We start from the raw sequence: 24276 nt of genomic DNA, 5'->3' as shown, positions 1-24276 counted from the left end.
GTCCTTGTTAATCTGTTAGATGGGATCCGTGGAGTGTTTTATTCATCAGAATTGCCAACCACAGTATCTGAACGTAATAGTTAGCTGCCCTTTTTTTGTCTGCCCAATTGCTGCACCAGTACACCCTCCCCCTTCCAGTTTTCCTGTTTGCTGTTTTTATTAATGGTTGAACATGTGATAAAAAATATTTTATATATGTATTGCCAGCCTACTACATATTTGGGGGGAGAGATGGTATAGTCTTACAGTAAACCATTTCCAGTAAATCCATTATTTGAAAAAGGTCTTGTTTTGTAGTTGGATTATGCATTGACTTCTACTTTTGAGGTACTTTTAAGTAACCCACACTTTAAAATAGAATTTACTGCTTTATGTCACTCATTCAAATATTTATACAACTGTTCATGTTTAATTCTTTTAGTTACAATGCCATCAAATCATATAAGACAGAAGGAAGAGCAGAAAGGTTAGAGGCAACAGAATATCTCATCTCAGCTGCTGAAGCTGGTAAGGTAGTGTGTGAAATATAAAACATCAACTTCCAACTTGATTTTCACTTTTGTTCTTTATTTGCCTTTTTTCCTATGAACACCTGAGTTTAAATATGCTCATCTAACTATACTAGTCAGTTATCACATGAAATTTCTTAGAAGGCAAGTATTGTGATGGATTACTCTGGATTTCAAGAATTTTACTTGTCACAAAGGGTATAATATTTAGAAAGGTTATGACTCTTCAATGATTTAAGATGATTTGGTATAGTGTTTCTTCCATTAAAATACGATTTCAGTTTTCAGATTAAACAATTTAATAGTCTTGTTTAATTGCCTCATGTATGTATAATATTCAGAAGGAAAAACAAAGTAGGACTCATAAGTCTTTTTTTTTTTTTTTTTTTGCTGTACGCGGGCCTCTCACTGCTGTGGCCTCCCCCATTGCGGAGCACAGGCTCCAGACGCACAGGCCCAGCGGCCATGGCTCACGGGCCCAGCCTCTCCGCAGCATGTGGGATCCTCCCAGACCAGGGCATGAACCTGTATCCCCTGCATCGGCAGGCGGACTCCCAACCACTGTGCCACCAGGGAAGCCCGACTCATAAGTCTTTTAACTCCTACTTTGATACCTTGTTACCTCGGTGTTTTTTTTTTTTTTTTTTTTTTACGTTTTGGCTGTGCTGCACGGCTTGTGGGATCTTAGTTTCCCAACCAGGGATTGAACCCAGGTCCTTGGCAGAGAAAGTGCCGAATCCACTGGACTGCCAGGGAATTCCCCACCTTGGTTTCTTAATGTTTACTGATTGTTTTTAAGGCAAGAATTATCTTGCTTATTTTGAATACCTAGCTGCTAGCAGAGACCTGACTCACAATAGGACTCCATAAATACTTGTTGAATAAAGGACTACTTAGGAAACTTGGCAAATGAGAAACTTAACCATTTGAATTTTTTTTTAACAAAATCATCACTCTCTGTAAGGAATGTAAATATTTCTTTTGATATTACATAGTTATTTAATTTTTGAGGTGTTGTGGCTACTTTGAATGGGTTTGAGGAAGAGTGTGATAAAGTTGGGGCAGATATGTGTGCACATGCACAGATGAGTGAGGTGCTGGATTGCTGGTCCTTTTCCCCTAATCTTCAGCCCCTCTGGGTTATACTGTGTCCTCCTCCTAAGTATATGTATCTCCTTATCAGCATCTGCTTCCCAGGACCTTGGTCTGTTCTCCACACTAGGCCACTTTGGTTAGGAGCCAGGACATCTTTGCTACCCTCACACCACAAAGGGAAAGTGTTTCACATTTTTATCACCTTTTAAATTTATTTCTCACTAACCACATGGGGAACTTTTTAAGACCACCAAAAACTATGTCTACCCATTAACCCTAGGTCTGTGCCTCAGGGACCACACCTTGCTGTTGCAGGTACAGCCCCATTCTTTATATAAATGGACTGTTCTTAATTCAGCTTGTCAGAAGTAAGAAAGTTCCTGTATGCTGAGTAATATTATTTAAATCTGATTTCAGGAGCCATGACCCTCTGCATTACCAACCCATTATGGGTAACAAAAACTCGCCTTATGTTACAGTACGATGGTGTTGTTAATGCTTCACAGCGGCAATATAAAGGAATGTTTGATACACTTTTGAAAATATATAAGTATGAAGGTGTGCGTGGATTGTATAAGGTAATGAATTATTATTAATATATTTTAATAGCTGACAATTGTAGTTTCCCTTGGCTCTATTGTCTGAGTTCGGAATGACCTGTACTCAGTCCTGAAAAGAAACCAGACTTAGGCAAGGAACAATTTAATGACAACCGGAATCTGTATTGAGATTGTACTTTAAACTGTTTATCCTCATTACCATAAGAAGTATCATCGTGACACTGGTGGGTGTGAGAAGGACTGTCTAAAATAAAACTTTGTTGAGTAACCATTTCTCTAAGTCACACATTGAGGTCACTCATTCCTTACTCCCCTCCCCGGAAGCTGTGGTCCCTTGGAAACTCGCTTAGTTTAGCTTTTTTTTTCCTTCACTTGTTCCTTTCTAGGGGTTTATTCCTGGGCTGTTTGGAACATCACATGGTGCCCTTCAGTTTATGGCATATGAATTGTTGAAATTGAAATACAACCAACATACCAATAGATTACCAGAAGCACAGTTGGTAAGGTGATACTTGAAAGAAACACTGGTATTTATTTTTATGGGCATTTAATAGATGGAAATTTTGTCACATTTACTTTGGTAGTATTGCTATGATGATAAGTACCGATTCTGCCACTAATTTAATTTATAGTTAAATGCTTTACAGAATAATGGCACACAACTGTAGAAAATAGGACCCCATTGCACAGACCTTGTTTCAAGAGGGGAAACAGTATTTTCACTTGTGGATCCACTTCACTGTTGGTTCCCCTATGTAAATTTTACTTCTATATTTTTAAAGAAACCCTACCTAAAGAAAAACAAATGTTTTCTGTTGTCATTTTAGAGCACAGTAGAATATATATCAGTTGCAGCATTATCCAAAATATTTGCTGTGGCAGCAACATACCCATACCAAGTTGTAAGAGCTCGTCTGCAGGATCAACACATATTTTACAATGGTGTATTGGATGTAATCACAAAGACATGGAGGTAAGAGTATGTGGTATATCAAAATGGCTCTTAGGAGGTACCTTGTAAATCTTAAACTGTCCAGTTGACATCATTAGTTTTATAGCAAAGACCAGTGTCTGTGGTGAAAACATGGCTGATGGACCCTTCCTCCCCATATCCCATTTACTCCATAGAAAACCATAAGCTTCAACTTCTTCATTTATAAAATTTGAATATCTAGGTTGACAGTTTTTTATAAAAATCAAATGAGATGTGTGAAAGTACCTTGACAAATTAATTAAAATTTAGGTGTTATAAAATATTTGAATGGCATTGAACAGAGGAAGTCATAAAAAAACCTAGTTAATAGAATTAAGAAGGCCCCAAGGTGGGGAGGAGTCAAGATGGCAGACCAGGAGGACGTGGAGTTCGTGACTCCTCACAACTAGGACCCCTACCAGGCACTGTTGGGGGACCACAGACACCTAAGGGGATGAGAGGAGCCCCCGAGCAACCGGACCCCAGGGAATATTAATCAGGGTGAGGTCTCCCGGAGGTCCTCAAGACCCAGCTCTACCTAACTGCCTGCAAACTCCAGTGCTAGACACCTCAGGCCAAACAACCAGTAAGGCAGGAACACAGCCCCACCCATCAGAAAAAGCGAGACAACAGAAAAATGTTACGAACGAGGGAGCAAAGTAAAAAACCTACAAGACCAAATAAATGAAGAGGAAAAAGGCAACCTACCTGAAAAAGAATTCAGAGTAATGATAGTAAAGATATCCAAAATCTCTGAAATAGAATGGAGAAAATACAAGAAATGTTTAACAAAAACCTAGAAGAACTAAAGAACAAGCAAACAGTGATGAACAACACAATAACTGAAATGAAAAATACACTAGAAGGAATCAATAGCAGAACAACTGAGACAGAAGAGCAAATAAGTGAGCTGGAAAGTAGAATGGTGGAAATAACTGCAAAGGAGCAGAATAAAGAAAAAAGAATGAAAAGAAATGAAGTCAACCTAAGAGACCTCTGGGACAACATTAAATGCACCAACATTCGCATTATAGAGGTCCCAGAAGGAGAAGAGAGAGAGAAAGGACCCGAGAAAATATTTGAAGAGATTATAGTAGAAAACTTCCCTAACGTGGGAAAGGAAATAGCCACCCAAGTCCAGGAAGTACAGAGAGTCCCAGGCAGGATAACCCAAGGAGAAACATACCAAGACACATAGTAATCAAACTAACAGAAATTAAATTCAAAGAAAAAATATTAAAAGCAGCAGAGGAAAAGCAACACATAACGTAGAAGGGAATCCCTGTAAGGTTATCAGCTGATTTTTCAGCAGAAGCTCTGCAGGCCAGAAGAGAGTGGCAGGATATATTTAAAGTGATGAAAGGGAAAAACCTACAACCCAGCAAGGATCTCATTCAGCTTCGATGGAGAAATGAAAAGCTTTACAGACAAGCAAAAGCTAAGAGAATTCACCACCACCAAACCAGCTTTACAACAAATGCTAAAGGAACTTCTCTAGGCAGGAAACACAAAAGAAGCAGCAGACCCACAAAAACAAACCCAAATCAATTAAGAAAATGGTAATAGGAACATATATATCGATAATCACCTTGAATGTAAATGGATTAAATGCTCCAACCAAAAGACACAAACTGGCTGAATGGATACAAAAACAAGACCCATATATATGCTGTTTACAAGAGACCCACTTCAGACCTAGGGACACATACAGACTGAAAGGAAGGGGATGGAAAAAATATTCCATGCAAATGAAAATCATGGAGTAGTAATACTAATTTCAGATGAAATAGACTTTAAAATAAAGACTCTTATAAGAGATAAGGAAGGGCACTATATAATGATCAAGGGATTAATCCAAGAAGAAGATATAACAATTATAAATATATATGCACCCAACATAGGAGCACCTCAGTACATAAGGCAAATACTAACAGCCATAAAATGAGAAATCGACAGTAACACAGTAATAGTGGGGGACTTTAACACCCCATTTACACTAATGGACAGATCATCCAGACTGAAAATAAATAAGAAAACACAAGCTTTAAATGACAGGATAGACCAGATAGACTTAATTGATATTTATAGGACATTCCATCTGAAAACGGACGAATACACTTTCTTCTCAAGTGCACATGGAACACTCTCCAGGATAGATCACATCTCGTGTCACAAATCAAGCCTCGGAAAACATAAGAAAATTGAAGTTGTATCAAGCATCTTTTCCAACCACAACGCTATGAGATTAGAAATCAATTATAGGAAAAGAACTGTAAAAAACACAAACACATGGAGGCTAAAGAGTGCACTGCTAAATAACCAAGAGATCACTGAAGAAATCAAAGAGGAAATTTAAAAATACCTAGAAACAAATGACAATGAAAACACGACGACCCAAAACCTGTGGGACACAGCAAAAGCAGTTCTAAGAGGGAAGTTTATAGCAATTCAGTCTCACCTCAAGAAACAAGAAAAATCTCAATCTAATCTTATGCCCAAAGCAACTAGAAAAAGAAGAACAAAGAAAACCCAGTTAGTAGAAGGAAAGAAATCATAAAGATCAGAGCAGAAACAAATGAAATAGGAATGTAGCAAACAATAGCAAAGATCAATAAAACTGAAAGTTGGTTCTTTGAGAAGATAAACATGCGCCATTAATTGGCCAGGTAAGAGGGTATCAGTGATATTGGTGGCAATGTTAGCTTGCATGGTGCTAGAGTTTTATTTGAAATAAAATTTCTAAGGACCATCCTTAAAAGAACCTGCTGTATAGCTCACGGAGCTCAGCTCCTTGCTCTGTGATGACGTAGATGGGTGGGATGGGGCGGGAGGTCCTAGAAGGAAGGGTATATGTATGCATACAGCTGATTCACTTCATTGTATAGCAGAAACTAACACAACATTGTAAAGCAATTATACTCCAATTTAAAAAAAGAAGAAAAAAGGCCCCACATCTGCTACTGGTAGCAGAACTTTTGCAAACACTTGTTTCCATGTATGGAAGACATGCATGTCTTCAGTGTGGGAATGTTTAAATTGTTATAGGTATACATCCCCATGTTTCTTTTTAATTCTAAAAGGCCAGAACAGAGTATTTAAACGTTCAAATTCAGTTCAGTTTAGTAAATATATATATTGAGAATGTAAGTGAAAAGTTTCAAGGCTTTATTCCAATTCTAGGCATTAAGAAAATAAAGTTTTATTGCTGGGTTTGTGGCCAATTACCAGTACTCCCAGGTTGCCTTGGTGGATTTCTCCTCTCTAAAGCTCTAACTGGATGGTCCTTAAAAAAGTTTTATTTTTGTGTGCTATATTTAGTGTTGTCTAGCATTTTTATTAGTTATGAGATGTTTAATGCCTACATTAGATCAGCTAATACTCCTACATGTTCATACATTTAAAGGCATTTGAAAGATGGTTATGATTATATCTTCAGGCTAGCTCTGTAGGAAATTAAGTATATGTGTATATATGTATATATATACTTTTTTTTCTCTCTCTAAAGGAAAGAAGGCATCGGTGGATTTTACAAAGGAATTGCCCCCAATTTGATTAGAGTGACTCCAGCCTGCTGTATTACCTTTGTGGTATATGAAAATACCTCACATTTTTTACTTGGCCTTAGAGAAAAGAAAAAGTAAACTAAAAGAAGATAATTCCAGTATATCTGCCCAAGGCAGCCATGTGCTCCTTTGTATTTGAGACATGAAACTCAGAAGAATGCTGCACAGCACCATGGCTCATAATTGAACTCAGTCTGTAATCATTAGAAGTCACAGAACTGCTAAGCCTTCACATTGTTTTTCTGCTTTTGCTTTCCCCATACATATGAGACTTGGCTTCCTCTACCTGAAATGGTTGCCAGCAAACACAACAGTAAAACTGACACCAAATGGAGAGTTTCACAGATTTTCTCCATTTCATTGTCTAAGTAGAAGCTGATTTGCAGCACTTGCTGAATGGATTTGAAGACTGCTCCTTTTTCTGAACTCATTTGTCTGTTTGGCTTTAAAATCAACCTCTGTGCAATAGCAAAAAAATGGCTTCTTAAAAGATGTCATTGCTTTTTCAAGAGTTTGCTGGGAAAGATGTTGCCCAAATCCTGACCATTTTTGAAACGGGAAAGTTTGGTGGAGAAAAAAATCCACTGTAAATGTGCTTTTGTTTTAATTCATTTGGAATGTAGTTATGTACTTCTCTTAATTTGAGAAGTACCTGACATCTGTTGTCATTCCATCACTAATTTTTTTCCCAGAAGCTCTTTCATAATTTAAAATGTAATCTTGGATCATATTATTATTTTTCAGCATAGGTGCTTAGTGTCTTTTTATAAAATCTGAACTAGGATCCAGCTGTGTCAGCCCTTACTTAGCATATTTGTCTATAAATCACTTACTGGTGTTGCTAATAGATCACCTTATATAGATACTAGAATGGCTGGGGTACGTTTGTTGACAAACTGTATGGAAGTGAGAAGCTTTAGCTTTCTACTTCAGATTTCAGATATATGGGTCCAGATCCCAAATAAGTTACCAATCTACATTGGTTGCTCAAATTCAGGTTTAAATACAAATTACACTAAAGGCCATTATTGATTTTACTTTTGAGTTACGGTAATTTTTCTATAAATATAAAGGCCTGCCCCAAAAGGGTGCCAGAATGATACTAACATTTTTATTTACGTAAACATCTACGAATGCTTTTTGCAGTACCATCTATTTGTTATAAATAAAATACTGTGGCTCTCAAAGCCATATTTAAATGGTTCTTTGAGAAGAGGTCTATTTTTTATATTTTGAAAATGGCTTTGTTTTAAAAATAAAGATAAGTACTTAATTGTATTTTCTGTATCTCGTTACATGCAGAGGAATGCATTATAAATTAAATGTGATGTATTTTCCTCCTTCTGAATAATACTATTATTCATATGAAATCCTGATAGTAGTCCCTGTATGGAAAGACAAGTTACAGTTGATATTTGGAGTTTTAGAGGTAGTGCCATTATTTGAATGCCTCCTGTGTACCCCTAAATTAATAAGCCATAATTCCTGTCCTCTGAGAGCATACAGGCTTGCGGGATGAATAAGCATTAAATAACTACAGTTCTAGATTAAGAACGTGCAAGAAGATTTCTACAAGCCCTGCACGAGTTCTGAGAAGAGAATTCATTCCACTCGATCAACAGTTACAGCACTCCTTCCTGCGCTGTGCCATGTATGTTACCAAGCATTGAGGATATAGCAGTAAATGAGCTACAAAACATTCCTGCCCTCAGGGAATTTTCATTTTAGTGTGAGTGACAAAACATAAATATGCATAATATAATTTCAAATATTAAATGCTAGAAGTAAAACTAAGGAGTTGGGAATAGTGTTGCTGTGCTAGGTAGGACAGTTGGGGTCAGGAAAGGTCTCTGAGGAGGTAGTATTTGAAACATTTTGACATAAGTGAGGAAGCAAGCCACTATGAGATGTTGACAAAATCAGTCAACCTAAGAAATGGAAACTGTTATTCGAGCCAAATTTGGATATTACAACCCAGGAAGAGCATCTCAGAAAGCTCTGAGAAGTGAAGTAAACGCACAGTTAGTTACAGAAGTTTGTTGAGACAGAAGGCTATACATTTAGATGACGTGTTATTGACAGTTTACACAATCCAAGGCTAAGCGTCATCGTGGCCCCTTACAAGATCAAGAAGGAATACTGTCTTTTAAGGAGTTGTCTTTTTGATGCTAGGAGAGTGTTGCTCTTTATGGTTGAGCAGGTATTTCTGCCAATGGGGAAGGTTTGGCCGATGCATAATGCAGATACACAATGCATAGTAGTGGCGAGAGAGGTCACCAAAGGGCAGAGAAAAGTTTAAGTTTTTCTAGTCTTGCCATAAAATACGAACTTTAATGATCAATGGGGGGAAATTGTGAAATAATCTTTCAGTAGAAAGTGTTAGGTGATCAAATATTTGGTCCCTCAAAACCAGGGTGGCTGCTTGCCTGTCCCTTGATGCCTGGTCTTAATGGCCCGATTCTCTCCTTTCAGGGGAGCTGTACTAGCAGGATGTTTGGCAAGGACTGACATTCAATTCTAAGTTGTCCAGTAAGACTTAAGCCAATTTTCCTCACGTGTGTGGGGTATGTCCATTATTTTATACAGAACTACAGATGTGATCTATAGTTTCAAGTCATTTAGACATTATCTTAGTATGAGTAGGTGACACAGCATGAAAGGCAGGAAAGTATCAACTTATAAGTTCCACAAACTAAATTGGTAGTAGTAGCAATATCATTAGCAAAGATTTAAGCCAAAATCCTCCTGCACAAAACCATTTTCCTAGTATTTCCCCTAAACTAGGAAGAGGATTGTTCAGAGCAGAAATCTGACACTTCATGGGTCATAAGATGAGTAAACAATTATCATGGCTAAATGGTCATGCCATTTGGAAAACTGATAGTAACCAGAGTACTCACATTACAGATTGACAGAGGCTGTTTCCACAGTAGCCATAGGTGACCTTGAGCCCAAGGGAAACCAGCTTTTTATCTTCTTAACCAACCTGGGGAGAGCCAAGGTCATAAACTTGTTCAGTAAATCCATTGGGTCCTGTTAGGAGCTACCCAGATGTTTATTCAACATCTAATAAAAAAGGACTATTATGGCCAGGTTCAGAACATGCACCATTAATTGGCCAGGTAAGAGGGTATCAGTGATATTGGTGGCAATGTTAGCTTGCATGGTGCTAGAGTTTCGTTTGAAATAAAATTTCTAAGGACCATCCAGTTAGAGCTCTGGAGAGGAGAAATCCACCAAGGCAACCTGGGGGTACTGGTAAATGGCCACAAACCCAGCAATTGGATTGATTTTTGAAACTTGCATGTGATTGAGCCCAAGAAATACATTTGGCTCATTAGCAAAAGTATGTGCAATTGTCAGAGTAATCAGTATACAGACCTGCTCTGGCATCTTGGGTCAGCTGTCTACTTCTGAAGTAATATTCTCATCCTGGTCTGGTAGTGCTGGTCTTATTCTAAGTCAGGTGTCAGAAATTGGAGTTGCAGTTCATTCAGTTGTAGAGGTCTGATAAGGTCCCTTCCGAAGTGGCCAAAAGGGGTCCTTTATCTGAAGTCTTTTCCAGTATGAGTAAGCTGGTTGCAGGTCATGATGCATCTTGATCTTCTTCCAAAGTTAGATTACTGTGATAAACTTCAGAAACAGTGTCTTTTTAATGACTAAACTTAACAAGGAGTTATCTGGGAAGCGAGTCTTTGCCAGTAAATACAGACATCAATTAACAAAACTAGAATTCTGTATTCACTGAAACAATCTTTTTCTCTCTAAAAGTACCCTCATTTCTACCAAATATAGCCAAATTAAGACTTATTTGTTTGCAAAATAAGTCGGGGTAATTGACCACATAGACTTTTAAATTGGCTGTGCTGGAACTTTTCATAAAGAATCTCAGATTGAACTTTAAAAACCTCAGGGCTAGGAAACCCATACCAAAGGTATGTCATAGATTCAACCTGTGGTATCTATAGATTTGGGTGATGGATTTAGGCAAATTCCTCTCTTCTCGAGGTCCCCCAAATACTGTGAGGTGCCCGTACCTTTTAGGAGGTGGCCTTCCTTATATGCCTGATAAAGCTGCTGGGAACCTAAGAGTTCCCAAATTCTGGAGGCATCTGGTAGAGAGAAAAGATAAGGTTTCAGTTCTACTTACAGAGGTATATTTTAAAGGTTTCCTTATATCTGGAAAACAGATTAAAACCCAGTAATATTTCAGACAAAAACCAAAAATTATAACCATAGTCTGTTCACCCACTCCTATGTGACTAGTCCTTGATCTTAATCTTCTGGTAACAGTTACATGAAGCCACCCAGTTTATTAGAATTCTAATTTCTTACCCAGTTCAGCAGTATGATGTGAAAATTATCAGAAATCTGTTCGTGTCAAAAAGTACTTTCTGTGGATCTTCTTGAAGATGAAGCATTTTGCAAAAAGAGTACAATAACTGCCTATAAATGTCAAAAGACTTAAAAAGTCAAGGTTAAAGACCTAATTATAATGCAATTGGAAAACTGGGTTACTGCTGTGACACACAACAATTTAAGATAATTACTAAAATTATGACTGATATAATTTTTACCAGGACCTACCAGAATTTTAGGAGTTCCATATAATTTCTAGAATATGTATGTTGGTAACATTTACCCATAGGATACAATCTAAGAAGTTTTATCACCACTTATTTGACAATGCTTCCCATGTAATTTAACATACCAAATAAGCCTAATTAGTTTAATATTCCTCTCTCTGAGATGGAGAGAAAACAAATATTTTGAGGTATTCTAGGGACCCTTTGGAAAACTTCAAAATTAGCTAGAGGTCAAGTGAGCTTCATTTAGGATTTTATCTTTAGGAAGTTTGTCAAAAATATCAAGAAGTTTTACAATGCTTGGTCAAATAGAATCACAGGTCACTGTGAAACAATACCCATTCACTTAACTAAAGTGACAATAAAAGATCTCACTGGCAAATACAGAACACTTAAAGAAACTCACAATCTATTATCAAAAACAGTTCAATATTTTAAGAAAACTTTGTCCTTTTAGAGAACCAAATTCAGGTTTTGTACCACTTTACTTTTAAAATTCACTTTCTTAATTAAGTTCAATCGTATCTAAGCCAATCCTGATGATGTACAAAACTCTCAGTGTTCCCTTTGCACAAACATTTGACAACTTTATGTATCCATTTAGAAACAACCAGCTCTAGGACAAAATGACCTTTTTTAACAATGCATTTTCATTCCTCTTTTTTTGCTGAAAACACACATCCTACTTTCTTTGCATACTGAAATGTTTCCCTTATAATTCTTTTTTTTTTTTTTTTTTTTTTTTTTTTTGCAGCACGTGGGCCTCTCACTGCTGTGGCCTCTCCCGTTGCAGAGCACAGGCTCCAGACGCACAGGCCCAGCGGCCATGGCTCATGGGCCCAGCTGCTCCACGGCATGTGGGATCCTCCCGGACCGGGTCACAAACCTGTGTCCCCTGCATTGGCAGGCGGACTCTAAACCACTGCGCCACCAGGGAAGCCCTCCCTTATAATTCTTAACCTTAGAATCTTAATCTCTAGCGAAAACCAAGAAGCAAGTAATTATAAACTGTCATACCAGCATTTCCTGATTGACAATTATGAACGTATTTTATAACCTCTAGAAACATACACCTTCTTATAGAATTTCTTTCCTCAATGTGATACAAGACATGTATCTAATAAACATCTTCAGTTTCTCATAGGACAAAAGTAGGGAAACTTAGGCCTGCCCAGCAATTAATGTTCTAGTATTTTATCCTACTTGTAATGACCCAGATAGTGAAGAAATTCTCGTAGTTTAACTTAGTTTTGTTTCAGGTTACCAAAATATGGAGATATTATCCTTAAAGTAGACATTCCCAAAACAGTTATTCCTAAAGAGTTTACCTAAAGCTCTTCTCATTTACCTCTATTTTATTTCCTTAAAAAGTTTTCATACCATTATTTTTCTTGCTGACAAACTTTAACAGTAATAAGGTCTTATTTGATTTCTAGTAAACCTAGGTACAGTAAAAGTATTATATTTAATATTGATGACTCAGGAAAGGGGCAGGGCACAACCTTTAAAAGAATGACATAGCCCAAGGACGCATCATAAACTGGTTAGAAACAACTAGGTCCAAGATGGCAGACTAGTCAACTGGAGCCTCAGTATACGCTCATTGTAACACATCAGCACACTAAGTGACACATCCGCAGGTGCCATGACAGCTCCAAGGCCAACCATAAAAGGTCAAAAAAGTGGGCAGTGGCCCAATTCCTGGAAGTCCCCACCTCTTCCCCAAAACAGCTGGAATACTCCTCCCATTCATTAGCCTATGAAATTACCCACCCCTATAAAAACTGACAGCCCTATATATACCCTGGGACCTCTCACCTTCCAAGAATGCCCACACTGTTTATGGAGTGTGTTTCTCCCATGGCCTCTTGCCTTCTGAGATGGCCCACACTGTGTCTATGGAATGTGTATCTCCCTGAATAAACCTTTCACTTTACCATGGCTCGCTCTTGAATTCTTTCCTGTGCAAAGCCAAGAACCCACACTTGGTGGCCATTCCAGGGACTCGCCCGAGACCTGGGACATGACCATCCTTTCGTGCCCCACTCTTGGCTGCAAAATCTTTTCTAAAGACGTGTCCGTATTAAACCAACAATCTTAGTCTAACTTTAATACCAGATATTAATTCAATACTGAATATTTTCCAGATCACATGAACCTGAAGTTCATTCTGGCCAGTTTCTTTTATATTTCCAAGTATTTTTGTAAACACTTAATTTCCTTTAAGCCAATTAAGTAGAGCTCTTTTACAAATTAATTTTGGCAATACCACACATCTGCAACACAGATCTACAACACACATATAGCTACGTACAAACACACAAACACAGAGACCTCATAGTTCCCATTCCAAAATTTCAGTCATGAATCAGGTACAACAATATAAAATCGATCAGTTACAAAAGAGGTTGGATTCACATTGGGTTTCCGGCAGATGGAACAAATCAAGGTCACCTGTCTATGGCTAAACACTTTTTACTAATATTTATGGAAAAGACACTTAAGATTTCTATTTGTCCTTGATAAGTTCCAAATTACCTACCCCCTTTCCTGGAATTTGCATTTTAAAAACATAGCAGAAATAAGCATTCCTGGAAAAGATAAGTAAAGCATTTGCATCTCAAAGGCATAGAAGGAGAAAGGCAAGTTCCTTCTAGGATGACTTTGTTCCCATAAAGCCAGAAAACAATTTTTTTCCCTCAATACTTAACAAGCCTCTTTTGATAAAATAGGGGAGGTTTGGGTAGTGGTAAAAGGATTGGTAGGCTTTGGATTATTTCTGGATCCACACCTCTGGTCCTGTAAAGACTAAACTTGTAAAACAAGGACAGTTTTTTTTCCTCAAAGAATTGGGTGGCCACCTCAATGATATCAAAGGACTGACACACCCATTCATCTATGTTAGAATATTTTACTTTCCCTCATTTAGCTTGGGGGAGAAGTGCCCCTCCCCCAAAAAACAATTCCTATCAGGCTCCAATTCCTGTCAGGCTCCACCAGTCAGACTGGTGGCCTCCCATTTTGGGAATCCACTTACAAACACTTTTGAGGATCCTCCCTGGGTTTAACTACGACCCTCAGTTTGGCCTTTGATATGAAGAGGCTTGCCTACAGCCTCATGTCCCATTTCTAAAGGTAACCATTTAATAGTGTCTTCAGAGTGGAAAGGCAATTCAGAAGATTACTAGAATGAGTACTCAAAGAAGGATGGAGGGAAACAGTAGTTAAAGTTTTAGGTACCTTTTATATCATTACTTTCATTAGCCTTCTACAACAAATCTTTCAATGAGGCTGTTTTGGAATTTTGAAACCTTTTGGGGCATCTACATACCAATTAAAATAGGTACGATAGCTTAAGAGCTCTCTAAAATTTTAACAACTTGGATGTTTCTCCAAAGGATCCATGGAGCTAGCCCTACAAATATTTTCCCCTAATCTAATTTTAGAAAAATATTACAACTGTTGTTTCCGGTAAACGTTGCAGGCACAGATCCAGAAGACTGCCGGCTTTAACTTCACACTCAAAATCATTTTGGAGTGTCAAAAGGACCCCAATTTGGCCATTTCAGGGCCTGATTTCCTTTAGTGCCCAACTGAGTACTTGCAAGCATACATAAACCCAGCTGGCATTCCCACAGGTGGCTGTTTGCATGGGCATAATTTCCCAGTATTAATTTCGTAGCCTAATTCAGATATGAGATATCTGAACAACTTTCTGAGGACAGTGTGGTAGATCACATGTGTGCTGCTTCTGAGTCTAGCTCCCCAAGGAGTTATCCTTGGATGGGTTCGACTTCTTTTATGTGGCTTGGTTTCTCCCTATGATGGCCTAAAACCGTCATGGGTGGTTGGGGGGCTAGGTTATCAGCCTCTGTTGTGCCCCCTGGTTGTGCATTACTTACTTTATGGTCATAGTGGGGTTCCCCTATAGGACTGCCTTGTGGCCAGAAGGAGCAATATGTCCCTTTACTCTTCAAAGGTGAATAATTCAGTCTCTTATTTCAGTAGTAAAAAGTTTTGTTCAAACCATATATCAACTCATTCTTTAAAACTTAAGCCAAATTTAACAAAAACCCAGCCACCTATGAAAGGAGGTGGCCAGAAAGGAGGTTGGAGAAGTAGTCATTACACTGGTGGGGAAGAGTGCAGGCTGGGAGCCAGACTGTCTGGCTTTAAACTTCAGCTTTTCCATTTTCTGTTTGACCTTAGGCAAAGGCTTTACCCTTCTCTGTCTCAAGTTTCATCATCTGTAAAATCAGTTCCTCTGGAGCCATGCCTGAGATGGGAATTCTTGGGCAAGTATTTATTGAGGAAGTGCCCTTAGAAGATATTTATAAGGGAGTAAAGAAAACAGCATTTGGCAGGGGGAAAAGAGTTTTCAGAAGTTCAGCCTCAGCCTGACCCAGCAGGGCACTATGCAGTATGGATGGACCACAGGGTTGTCCTGCCCAGAGTTGAGGGGCTAGGCTATTATGTTCCCATATCAGGCAGTCCTTGACTACCTGTGGTGTGGGAAGGAGGAGTTGGAGGGCTGGCTGGGTGCCTCTCCTCAGTCAAAGGCAATCCTCCAGGTAAGGTGGAAGTATGAGCTGTTAGCCAACACCTGCAGCAGCTGGGCTGCGGATGCACCAGTCCTGTAGAAGGGATCTGGGTGGGTGGTCAACAGTATCTACTGCAAGTGAGGATATTAAAAGTATGTAGCTCAGGAGAACTTCAAGATGGCAGAGGAGTAAGACGTGGAGATCACCTTCCTCCCCACAAACACATCAAAAATACATCTACATGTGGAACAGCTCCTATAGAACACCTACTGAATGCTGGCAGAAGACCTCAGACTTCCAAAAAGGCAAGAAAATCCCCAGGTACATAGGTAGGGCAAAAGAAAAAAGAAAAAGAGACAAAAGAATAGGGATGGGTCCTGCACCTCTGGGAGGGAGCTGTGAAGGAGGAAAAGTTTCCACGCACTAGGAAGCCCCCTTACTGGCGGGGATGGGGAGCTTCAGAGCTACAGAGGAGAGTGCAGCAACGGGTGCGGAGGGCAAAGTGGAGAGATTCCCACACAGAGGATCGGTGCCAACCAGCACTCACCAGTCTGAGACGCTTGTCTGCTCACCTGCTGGGGTGGGCGGGGGCTGGGAGCTGAGGCTCGGGCTTTGGAGGTCAGGCCCCAGGGAGAGGACCAGGGTTGGCTATGTGAAGACAGCCTGAAGGGAGCTAGTATGGAAACACAAAAGACCCCGATTAGCTAAAGCAATCTTGAGAAAGAAAAACGGAGCTGGAGGAATCAGGCTCCCTGACTTCAGACTATACTACAGTAATCAAGACAGTGTGGTACTGGCACAAAAACAGAAATATAGATCAATGGAACAGGATAGAAAGCCCAGAGATAAACCCACGCACCTATGGTCACCTTATCTTTGACAAAGGAGACAAGAATATACAATGGAGAAAAGACAGCCTCTTCAATAAATGGTGCTGGGAAAACTGGACAGCTACATGTAAAAGAATGAAATTAGAACACTTCCTAACACCATACACAAAAATAAACTCAAAATGAATTAAAGACCTAAATGTCAGGCCAGACACTATAGAACTCTTAGAGGAAAACATAGGCAGAACACTCTATGACATAAATGACAGCAAGATCCTTTTTGACCCACCTCCTAGAGAAATGGAAATAAAAACAAAAATAAACAAGTGGAACTTAAAGAAAAGCTTTTGCACAGCAAAGGAAACCATAAACAAGATGAAAAGACAACCCTCAGAATGGGAGAAAATATTTGCCAACGAGGCAACTGACAAAGGATTAATCTCCAAAATATACAAGCAGGGGGGGAGGGGAAGATGGCGGAAGAGTAAGACGTGGAGATCACCTTCCTCCCCACAGATACATCAGAAATACATCTACACGTGGAACAACTCCTACAGAACACCCACTGAACGCTGGCAGAAGACCTCAGACCTCCCAAAAGGGAAGACACTCCCCACGTACCTGGGTAGGGCAAAAGGAAAAAGAAAAAACAGAGACAAAAGAATAGGGACGGGACCTGCACCAGTGGGAGGGAGCCGTGAAGGAGGAGAGGTTTCCACACACTAGAAGCCCCTTCGCGGGCGGAGACTGCGGGTGGCGGAGGGGGGAAGCTTCGGAGCCACGGAGGAGAGCGCAGCAACAGGGGTGCCAAGGGCAAAGCAGAGAGATTCCCGCACAGAGGATCGGCGCCAACCAGCACTCACCAGCCCGAGAGGCTGGTCTGCTGACCCGCCGGGACGGGCGGGGCTGGGAGCTGAGGCTCAGGCTTCCGTCGGAGCGCAGGGAGAGGACTGGGGTTGGCGGCATGAACACAGCCTGCAAGGGGTTAGTGCGCCACGACTAGCCGGGAGGGAGTCTGGGAAAAAGTCTGGACCTGCCAAAGAGGCAAGAGAGTTTTTCTTCCCTCTTTGTTTCCTGGTGCACGAGGAGAGGGGATTAAGAGCGCGGTTTAAAGGAGCTCCAGAGACGGGCGCGAGCCACGGCTATCAGCGCAGACCCCACAGACGGGCATGAGACGCTAAGGCTGCTACTGCCGCCACCAAGAAGCCTGTGTGAGATCACAGGTCACTATCCGCATACTCCCTCCCGGGAGCCTGTGCAGCCCGCCACTGCCAGGGTCCCGGGATCCAGGGACAACTTCCCCGGCAGGACGCATGGCGCGCCTCACACCGGCCCCTGCCACCGCAGGCTCGCCTCACATCCATGCCCCTCCCTCTCCCTGGCCTGAGTGAGCCAGAGCCCCTGAATCAGAGGCTCCTTTAACCCCGTCCTGTCTGAGCGAAGAACAGATGCCCTCAGGCGACCTATACGCAGAGGCGGGGCCAAATCCAAAGCTGAACCCCAGGAGCTGTGCAAACAAAAAAAAGAAAGGGAAATCTCCCAGCAGCCTCAGGAGCAGCTGATTAAAGCTCCACAATCAACTTAATGTACCTGCATCTGTGGAATACCTGAATAGACAACGAATCATCCCAAATTGAGGAGGTGGACTTTGAGAGCAAGATATATTATTTTTTCCCCTTTTCCTCTTTTTGTGAGTGTCTGTGTGTATGCTTCAGTGTGAGATTTTGTCTGTATAGCGTTGCTTTCACCATTTGTCCTAGGGTTCTATCCGTCCACATTTTTTACTTAAAAAAATTTTTTTTTCTTACTAATAATTTTTTATTTTAATAACTTTATTTTATTTTATCTTTATTTTATCCTCTTTCGTTCTTTCTTTCTTTTCTACATTTTCTCCCTTTTATTCTGAGCCATGTGGATGGAAGGCTCTTGGTGCTGCAGCCAGGAGTCAGTGCTGTCCCTCTGATGTGGGAGAGCCAACTTCAGGACACTGGTCCACAAGAGACCTCCCAGCTCCACGTAATATCAAACAGCGAAAACCTCCCAGAGATCTCCATCTCAACACCAACACCCAGCTTCACTCAACAACCAGCAAGCTACAGTGCTGGACACCCTATGCCAAACAACTAGCAAGACAGGAACACAACCCCACCCATTAGCAGAGAGGCTGCCTAAAATCATAATAAGGCCACAAACACCCCAAAACACACCACCAGACGTGGACCTGCCCACCAGAAAGACAAGATCCAGCCTAATCCACCAGATCATAGGCACTAGTCCCCTCCACCAGGAAGCCCACACAACCCACTGAACCAACTTTAGCCACTGGGGACAGACACCAAAAACAACGGGTACTACGAACCTGCAGGCTGCAAAAAGGATACACCAAACACAGTAAGATAAGCAAAATGAGAAGGCAGAAAAACACACAGCAGATGAAGGAGCAAGATAAAAACCCACCAGACCTAACAAATGAAGAGGAAATAGGCAGTCTACCTGAAAAAGAATTCAGAATGATAGTAAAGATGATCCAAAATCTTGGAAATAGAATAGAGAAAATGCAAGAAAAATTTAACAAGGACCAAGAAGAACTAAAGAGGAAACAAGCAACGATGAACAACACAACAAATGAAATTTAAAATACCCTAGAAGGGATCAATAGCAGAATAACTGAAGTGGAAGAATGGATAAGTGACCTGGAAGATAAAATACTGGAAATAACTACTGCAGAGCAGAATAAAGAAAAAAAATGAAAAGGACAGAGGACAGTCTCAGAGACCTCTGGGACAACATTAAACACACCAACATTCGAATTATAGGGGTCCCAGAAGAAGAAGAGAAAAAGAAAGGGACTGAGAAAATATTCGAGGAGATTATAGTTGAAAACTTCCCTAATTTGGGAAAGGAAATAGTTAATCAAGTCCAGGTAGCACATAGAGTCCCATACAGGATAAATCCAAGGAGAAACACGCCAAGACACATATTAATCAAACTATCAAAAATTAAATACAAAGAAAACATATTAAAAGCAACAAGGGAAAAACAACAAATAACACACAAGGGAATCCCCATAAGGTTAACAGCTGATCTTTCAGCAGAAACTCTGCAAGCCAGAAGGGAGTGGCAGGACATATTAAAAGTGATGAAGGAGAAAAACCTACAACCAAGATTACTCTACCCAGCAAGGATTTCATTAAGATTTGATGGAGAAATTAAAACCTTTACAGACAAGCAAAAGCTGACAGAGTTCAGAACCACCAAACCAGCTTTACAACAAATGCTAAAGGAACTTCTCTAGGCAAGAAAAACAAGAGCAGGAAAAGACCTACAATAACAAACCCAAAACAATTAAGAAAATGGGAATAGGAACATACATATCGATAATTACCTTAAATGTAAATGGATTAAATGCTCCCACCAAAAGACACAGACTGACTGAATGAATACAAAAACAAGACCCATATATATGCTGTCTACAAGAGACCCACTTCAGACCTAGGGACACATACAGACTGAAAGTGAGGGAATGGAAAACAATATTCAATGCAAATGGAAATCAAAAGAAAGCTGGAGTAGCAATTCTCATATCAGACAAAATAGACTTTAAAATAAAGACTATTACAAGAGACAGAGAAGGACACTACATAATGATCAAGGGATTGATCCAAGAAGAAGATATAACAATTGTAAATATTTATGCACCCAACATAGGAGCACCTCAATACATAAGGCAAATACTAACAGCCATAAAAGGGGAAATCGACAGTAACACATGCATAGTAGAGGACTTTAACAGCCCACTTTCACCAATGGACAGACCATCCAAAATGAAAATAAATAAGGAAACACAAGCTTTAAATGATACATTAAACAAGATGGACTTAATTGATATTTATAGGACATTCCATCCAAAAACAACAGAATACACTTTCTTCTCAAGTGCTCATGGAACATTCTCCAGGATAGATCATATTTTGAGTCACAAATCAAGCCTTGGTAAATTTAAGAAAATTGAAATTGTATCAAGTATCTTTTCCGACCACAATGCTGTGAGACTAGATATCAATTACAGGAAAAGATCTGTAAAAAAATACAAACACATGGAGGCTAAACAATACACTACTTAATAACAAAGTGATCGCTGAAGAAATCAAAGAGGAAATCAAAAAATACCTAGAAACAAATGACAATGGAGACACGACGACCCAAAACCTATGGGATACAGCAAAAGCAGTTCTAAGAGGGAAGTTTATAGCAATACAATCCTACCTTAAGAAACAGGAAACATCTCGAATAAACAAACTAACCTTGCACCTAAAGCAATTAGAGAAAGAAGAACAAAAAACCCCCAAAGTTAGCAGAAGGAAAGAAATCATAAAGATCAGATCAAGAAATAAATGAAAAAGAAATGAAGGAAACGATAGCAAAGATCAATAAAACTAAAAGCTGGTTCTTTGAGAAGACAAACAAAATTGATAAACCATTAGCCAGACTCATCAAGAAAAAAAGGGAGAAGACTCAAATCAACAGAATTAGAAATGAAAAAGAAGGAACAACTGACACTACAGAAATACAAAATATCATGAGAGATTACTACAAGCAACTCTATGCCAATAAAATGGACAACCTGGAAGAAATGGACAAATTCTTAGAAATGCACAACCTGCCAAGACTGAATCAGGAAGAAATAGAAAATATGAACAGACCAATCACAAGCACTGAAATTGAAACTGTGATTAAAAATCTTCCAACAAAAAAAAGCCCAGGACCAGATGGCTTCACAGGCGAATTCTATCAAACATTTAGAGAAGAGCTAACACCTAGCCTTCTCAAACTCTTCCAAAATATAGCAAAGGGAGGAACACTCCCAAACTCATTCTACGAGGCCACCATCACCCTGATACCAAAACCAGACAAAGATGTCACAAAGAAAGAAAACTACAGGCCAATATCACTGATGAACATAGATACAAAAATCCTCAACAAAATAGTAGCAAACAGAATCCAACAGCACATTAAATGGATCATACACCATGATCAAGTGGGATTTATTCCAGGAATGCAAGGATTCTTAAATATACACAAATCAATCACCGTGATATACCATATTAACAAACTGAAGGAGAAAAACCATATGATCATCTCAATAGATGCAGAGAAAGCTTTTGGCAAAATTCAACACCCATTTATGATAAAAATTCTGCAGAAAGTAGGCATAGAGGGAACTTTCCTCAACATAATAAAGGCCATATATGACAAGCCCACAGCCAACATCGTCCTGAATGGTGAAAAACTGAAACCATTTCCTCTAAGATCAGGAACAAGAAAAGATTGCCCACTCACACCACTCTTATTCAACATGGTTTTGGAAGTTTTAGCCACAGCAAACAGAGAAGAAAAGGAGATAAAAGGAATCCAAATCGGAAAAGAAGAAGTAAAGCTGTCACTGTTTGCAGATGACATGATACTATACATAGAGAATCCTAAAGATGCTACCAGAAAACTACTAGAGCTAATCAATGAATTTAGTAAAGTAGCAGGATACAAAATTAATGCACAGAAATCTCCTATACACTAATGATGAAAAATCTGAAAGTGAAATTAAGAAAACACTCCCATTTACCACTGCAACAAAAAGAATAAAATATCTAGGAATAAACCTACCTAAGGAGACAAAAGACCTATATGCAGAAAATTATAAGACACTAGTGAAAGAAATGAAAAATGATACAAATAGATGGAGAGATACACCATGTTCTTGGATTGGAAGAATCAACATTGTGAAAATGACTCTACTACCCAAAGCAATCTACAGATTCAATGCAATCCCTATCAAACTACCACTGGCATTTTTCACAGAACTAGAAGAAAAATGTCACAATTTGTATGGAAACACAAAAGACCCCAAATAGCCAAAGCAATCTTGAGAGCGAAAAACGGAGCTGGAGGAATCAGGCTCCCTGACTTCAGACTATACTACAAAGCTACAGTTATCAAGACAGTATGGTACTGGCACAAAAACAGAAATATAGATCAGTGGAACAGGATAGAAAGCCCAGAGAAAAACCCTCACACATATGGTCACCTTAACTTTGATAAAGGAGGCAGGAATGTACAGTGGAGAAAGGACAGCCTCTTCAATAAGTGGTGCTGGGAAAACTGGACAGCTACATCTAAAACTATGAGATTAGAACACTCCGTAACGCCATACACAAAAATAAGCTCAAAATCGATTAAAGACCTAAATGTAAGGCCAGAAACTATCAAACTCTTAGAGGAAAACATAGGCAGAACACTCTATGACATAAATCACAGCAAGATCCTTTTTGACCCACCTCCTAGAAAAATGGAAATAAAAACAAAAATAAACAAATGGGATCTAATGAAACTTCAAAGCTTTTGCACAGCAAAGGAAACCATAAACAAGACCAAAAGACAACCCAAAGAATGGGAGAAACTACTTGCAAATGAAGCAACTGACAAAGGATTAATCTCCAAAATTTACAAGCAGCTCATACAGCTCAATAACAAAAAAAAAAAACCAACCTAATCCAAAAATGGGCAGAAAACCTAAATAGACATTTCTCCAAAGAAGATATACACATTGCCAACAAACACATGAAAGAATGCTCAACATCATTAATCATTAGAGAAATGCAAATCAAAACTACAATGAGATATCATGTCATACCGCTCAGAATGGCCATCATCAAAAAATCTAGAAACAATAAATGCTGGAGAGTGTGTGGAGAAAAGGGAACACTCATGCACTGTTGGTGGGAATGTACATTGATAGAGCCACTATGGTAAACAGTATGGAGGTTCCTTAAAAAACTACAAATAGAACTACCATATGACCCAGTAATCCCACTACTGGGCATAAACCCTGAGAAAACCATAATTCAAAAAGAGTCATGTACCAAAATGTTCATTGCAGCTCTATTTACAATAGCCAGGACATGGAAGCAACCTAAGTGTCCATCATCGGATGAATGCATAAAGATGATGTGGCACAGATATACCATGGAATATTACTCAGCCATAAAAAAGAAATGAAATTGAGTTATTTGTAGTGAGGTGGATGGACCTAGAGTCTGTCATACAGAGTGAAGTAAGTCAGAAAGAGAAAGACAAATACCGTATGCTAACACATATATATGGAATCTAAGAAAAAAATAAAACGTCATGAATAACCTAGGGGTAAGATGGGAATAAAGACAGACCTACTAGAGAATGGACTTGAGGATATGGGGAGGAGGAAGGATAAGCTGTGACAAAGTGAGAGAGTGGCATGGACATATATACACTACCAAACGTAAAATAGATAGCTAGTGTGAAGCAGCCGCATAGCACAGGGAGATCAGATCGGTGCTTTGTGACCACCTAGCGGGGTGGGATAGAGAGGGTGGGAGGGAGGGAGATGCAAGAGGGAAGAGATATGGGAACATATGTATATGTATAACTGATTGACTTTGTTATAAAGCAGAAACTAACACACCATTGTAAAGCAATTATACTCCAATAAAGATGCTAAAAAATATATATATACAAGCATCTCATGCAGCTCAATATCAGAAAAACAAACAACCCAATCCAAAAATGGGTGGAAGACCTAAACAGAC

At 39.5% G+C, this 24276-nt stretch overlaps 2 protein-coding genes across 2 annotated transcripts in view; one reads left to right on the top strand and one right to left on the bottom strand.

The window, feature by feature from the left end:
- SLC25A32 (solute carrier family 25 member 32) overlaps positions 1 to 8040 on the top strand; it is a 45511-nt gene extending 37471 nt beyond the window's left edge. Inside the window, exons 3-7 of the mRNA XM_081258243.1 lie at positions 422 to 507; positions 2022 to 2182; positions 2551 to 2664; positions 2992 to 3137; positions 6643 to 8040. Coding sequence (XP_081114369.1) covers positions 422 to 507; positions 2022 to 2182; positions 2551 to 2664; positions 2992 to 3137; positions 6643 to 6778 — 643 coding nt within the window. The 3' untranslated portion in view covers positions 6779 to 8040. The remainder of the gene's footprint in view (positions 1 to 421; positions 508 to 2021; positions 2183 to 2550; positions 2665 to 2991; positions 3138 to 6642) is intronic.
- The window catches only part of FZD6 (frizzled class receptor 6), a 282950-nt gene that overhangs the window by 163193 nt on the left and 95481 nt on the right, over positions 1 to 24276 (bottom strand). The gene's annotated exons all lie outside the window — the stretch shown is intronic.

This window comes from Mesoplodon bidens (genome assembly GCF_964165515.1).
Source record: "Mesoplodon bidens genome assembly, chromosome: 16".
NCBI lineage: Eukaryota > Metazoa > Chordata > Mammalia > Artiodactyla > Ziphiidae > Mesoplodon > Mesoplodon bidens.
Note: the sequence above shows the minus strand (reverse complement) of the source record. Positions and strands in the feature narration are given on the sequence as shown.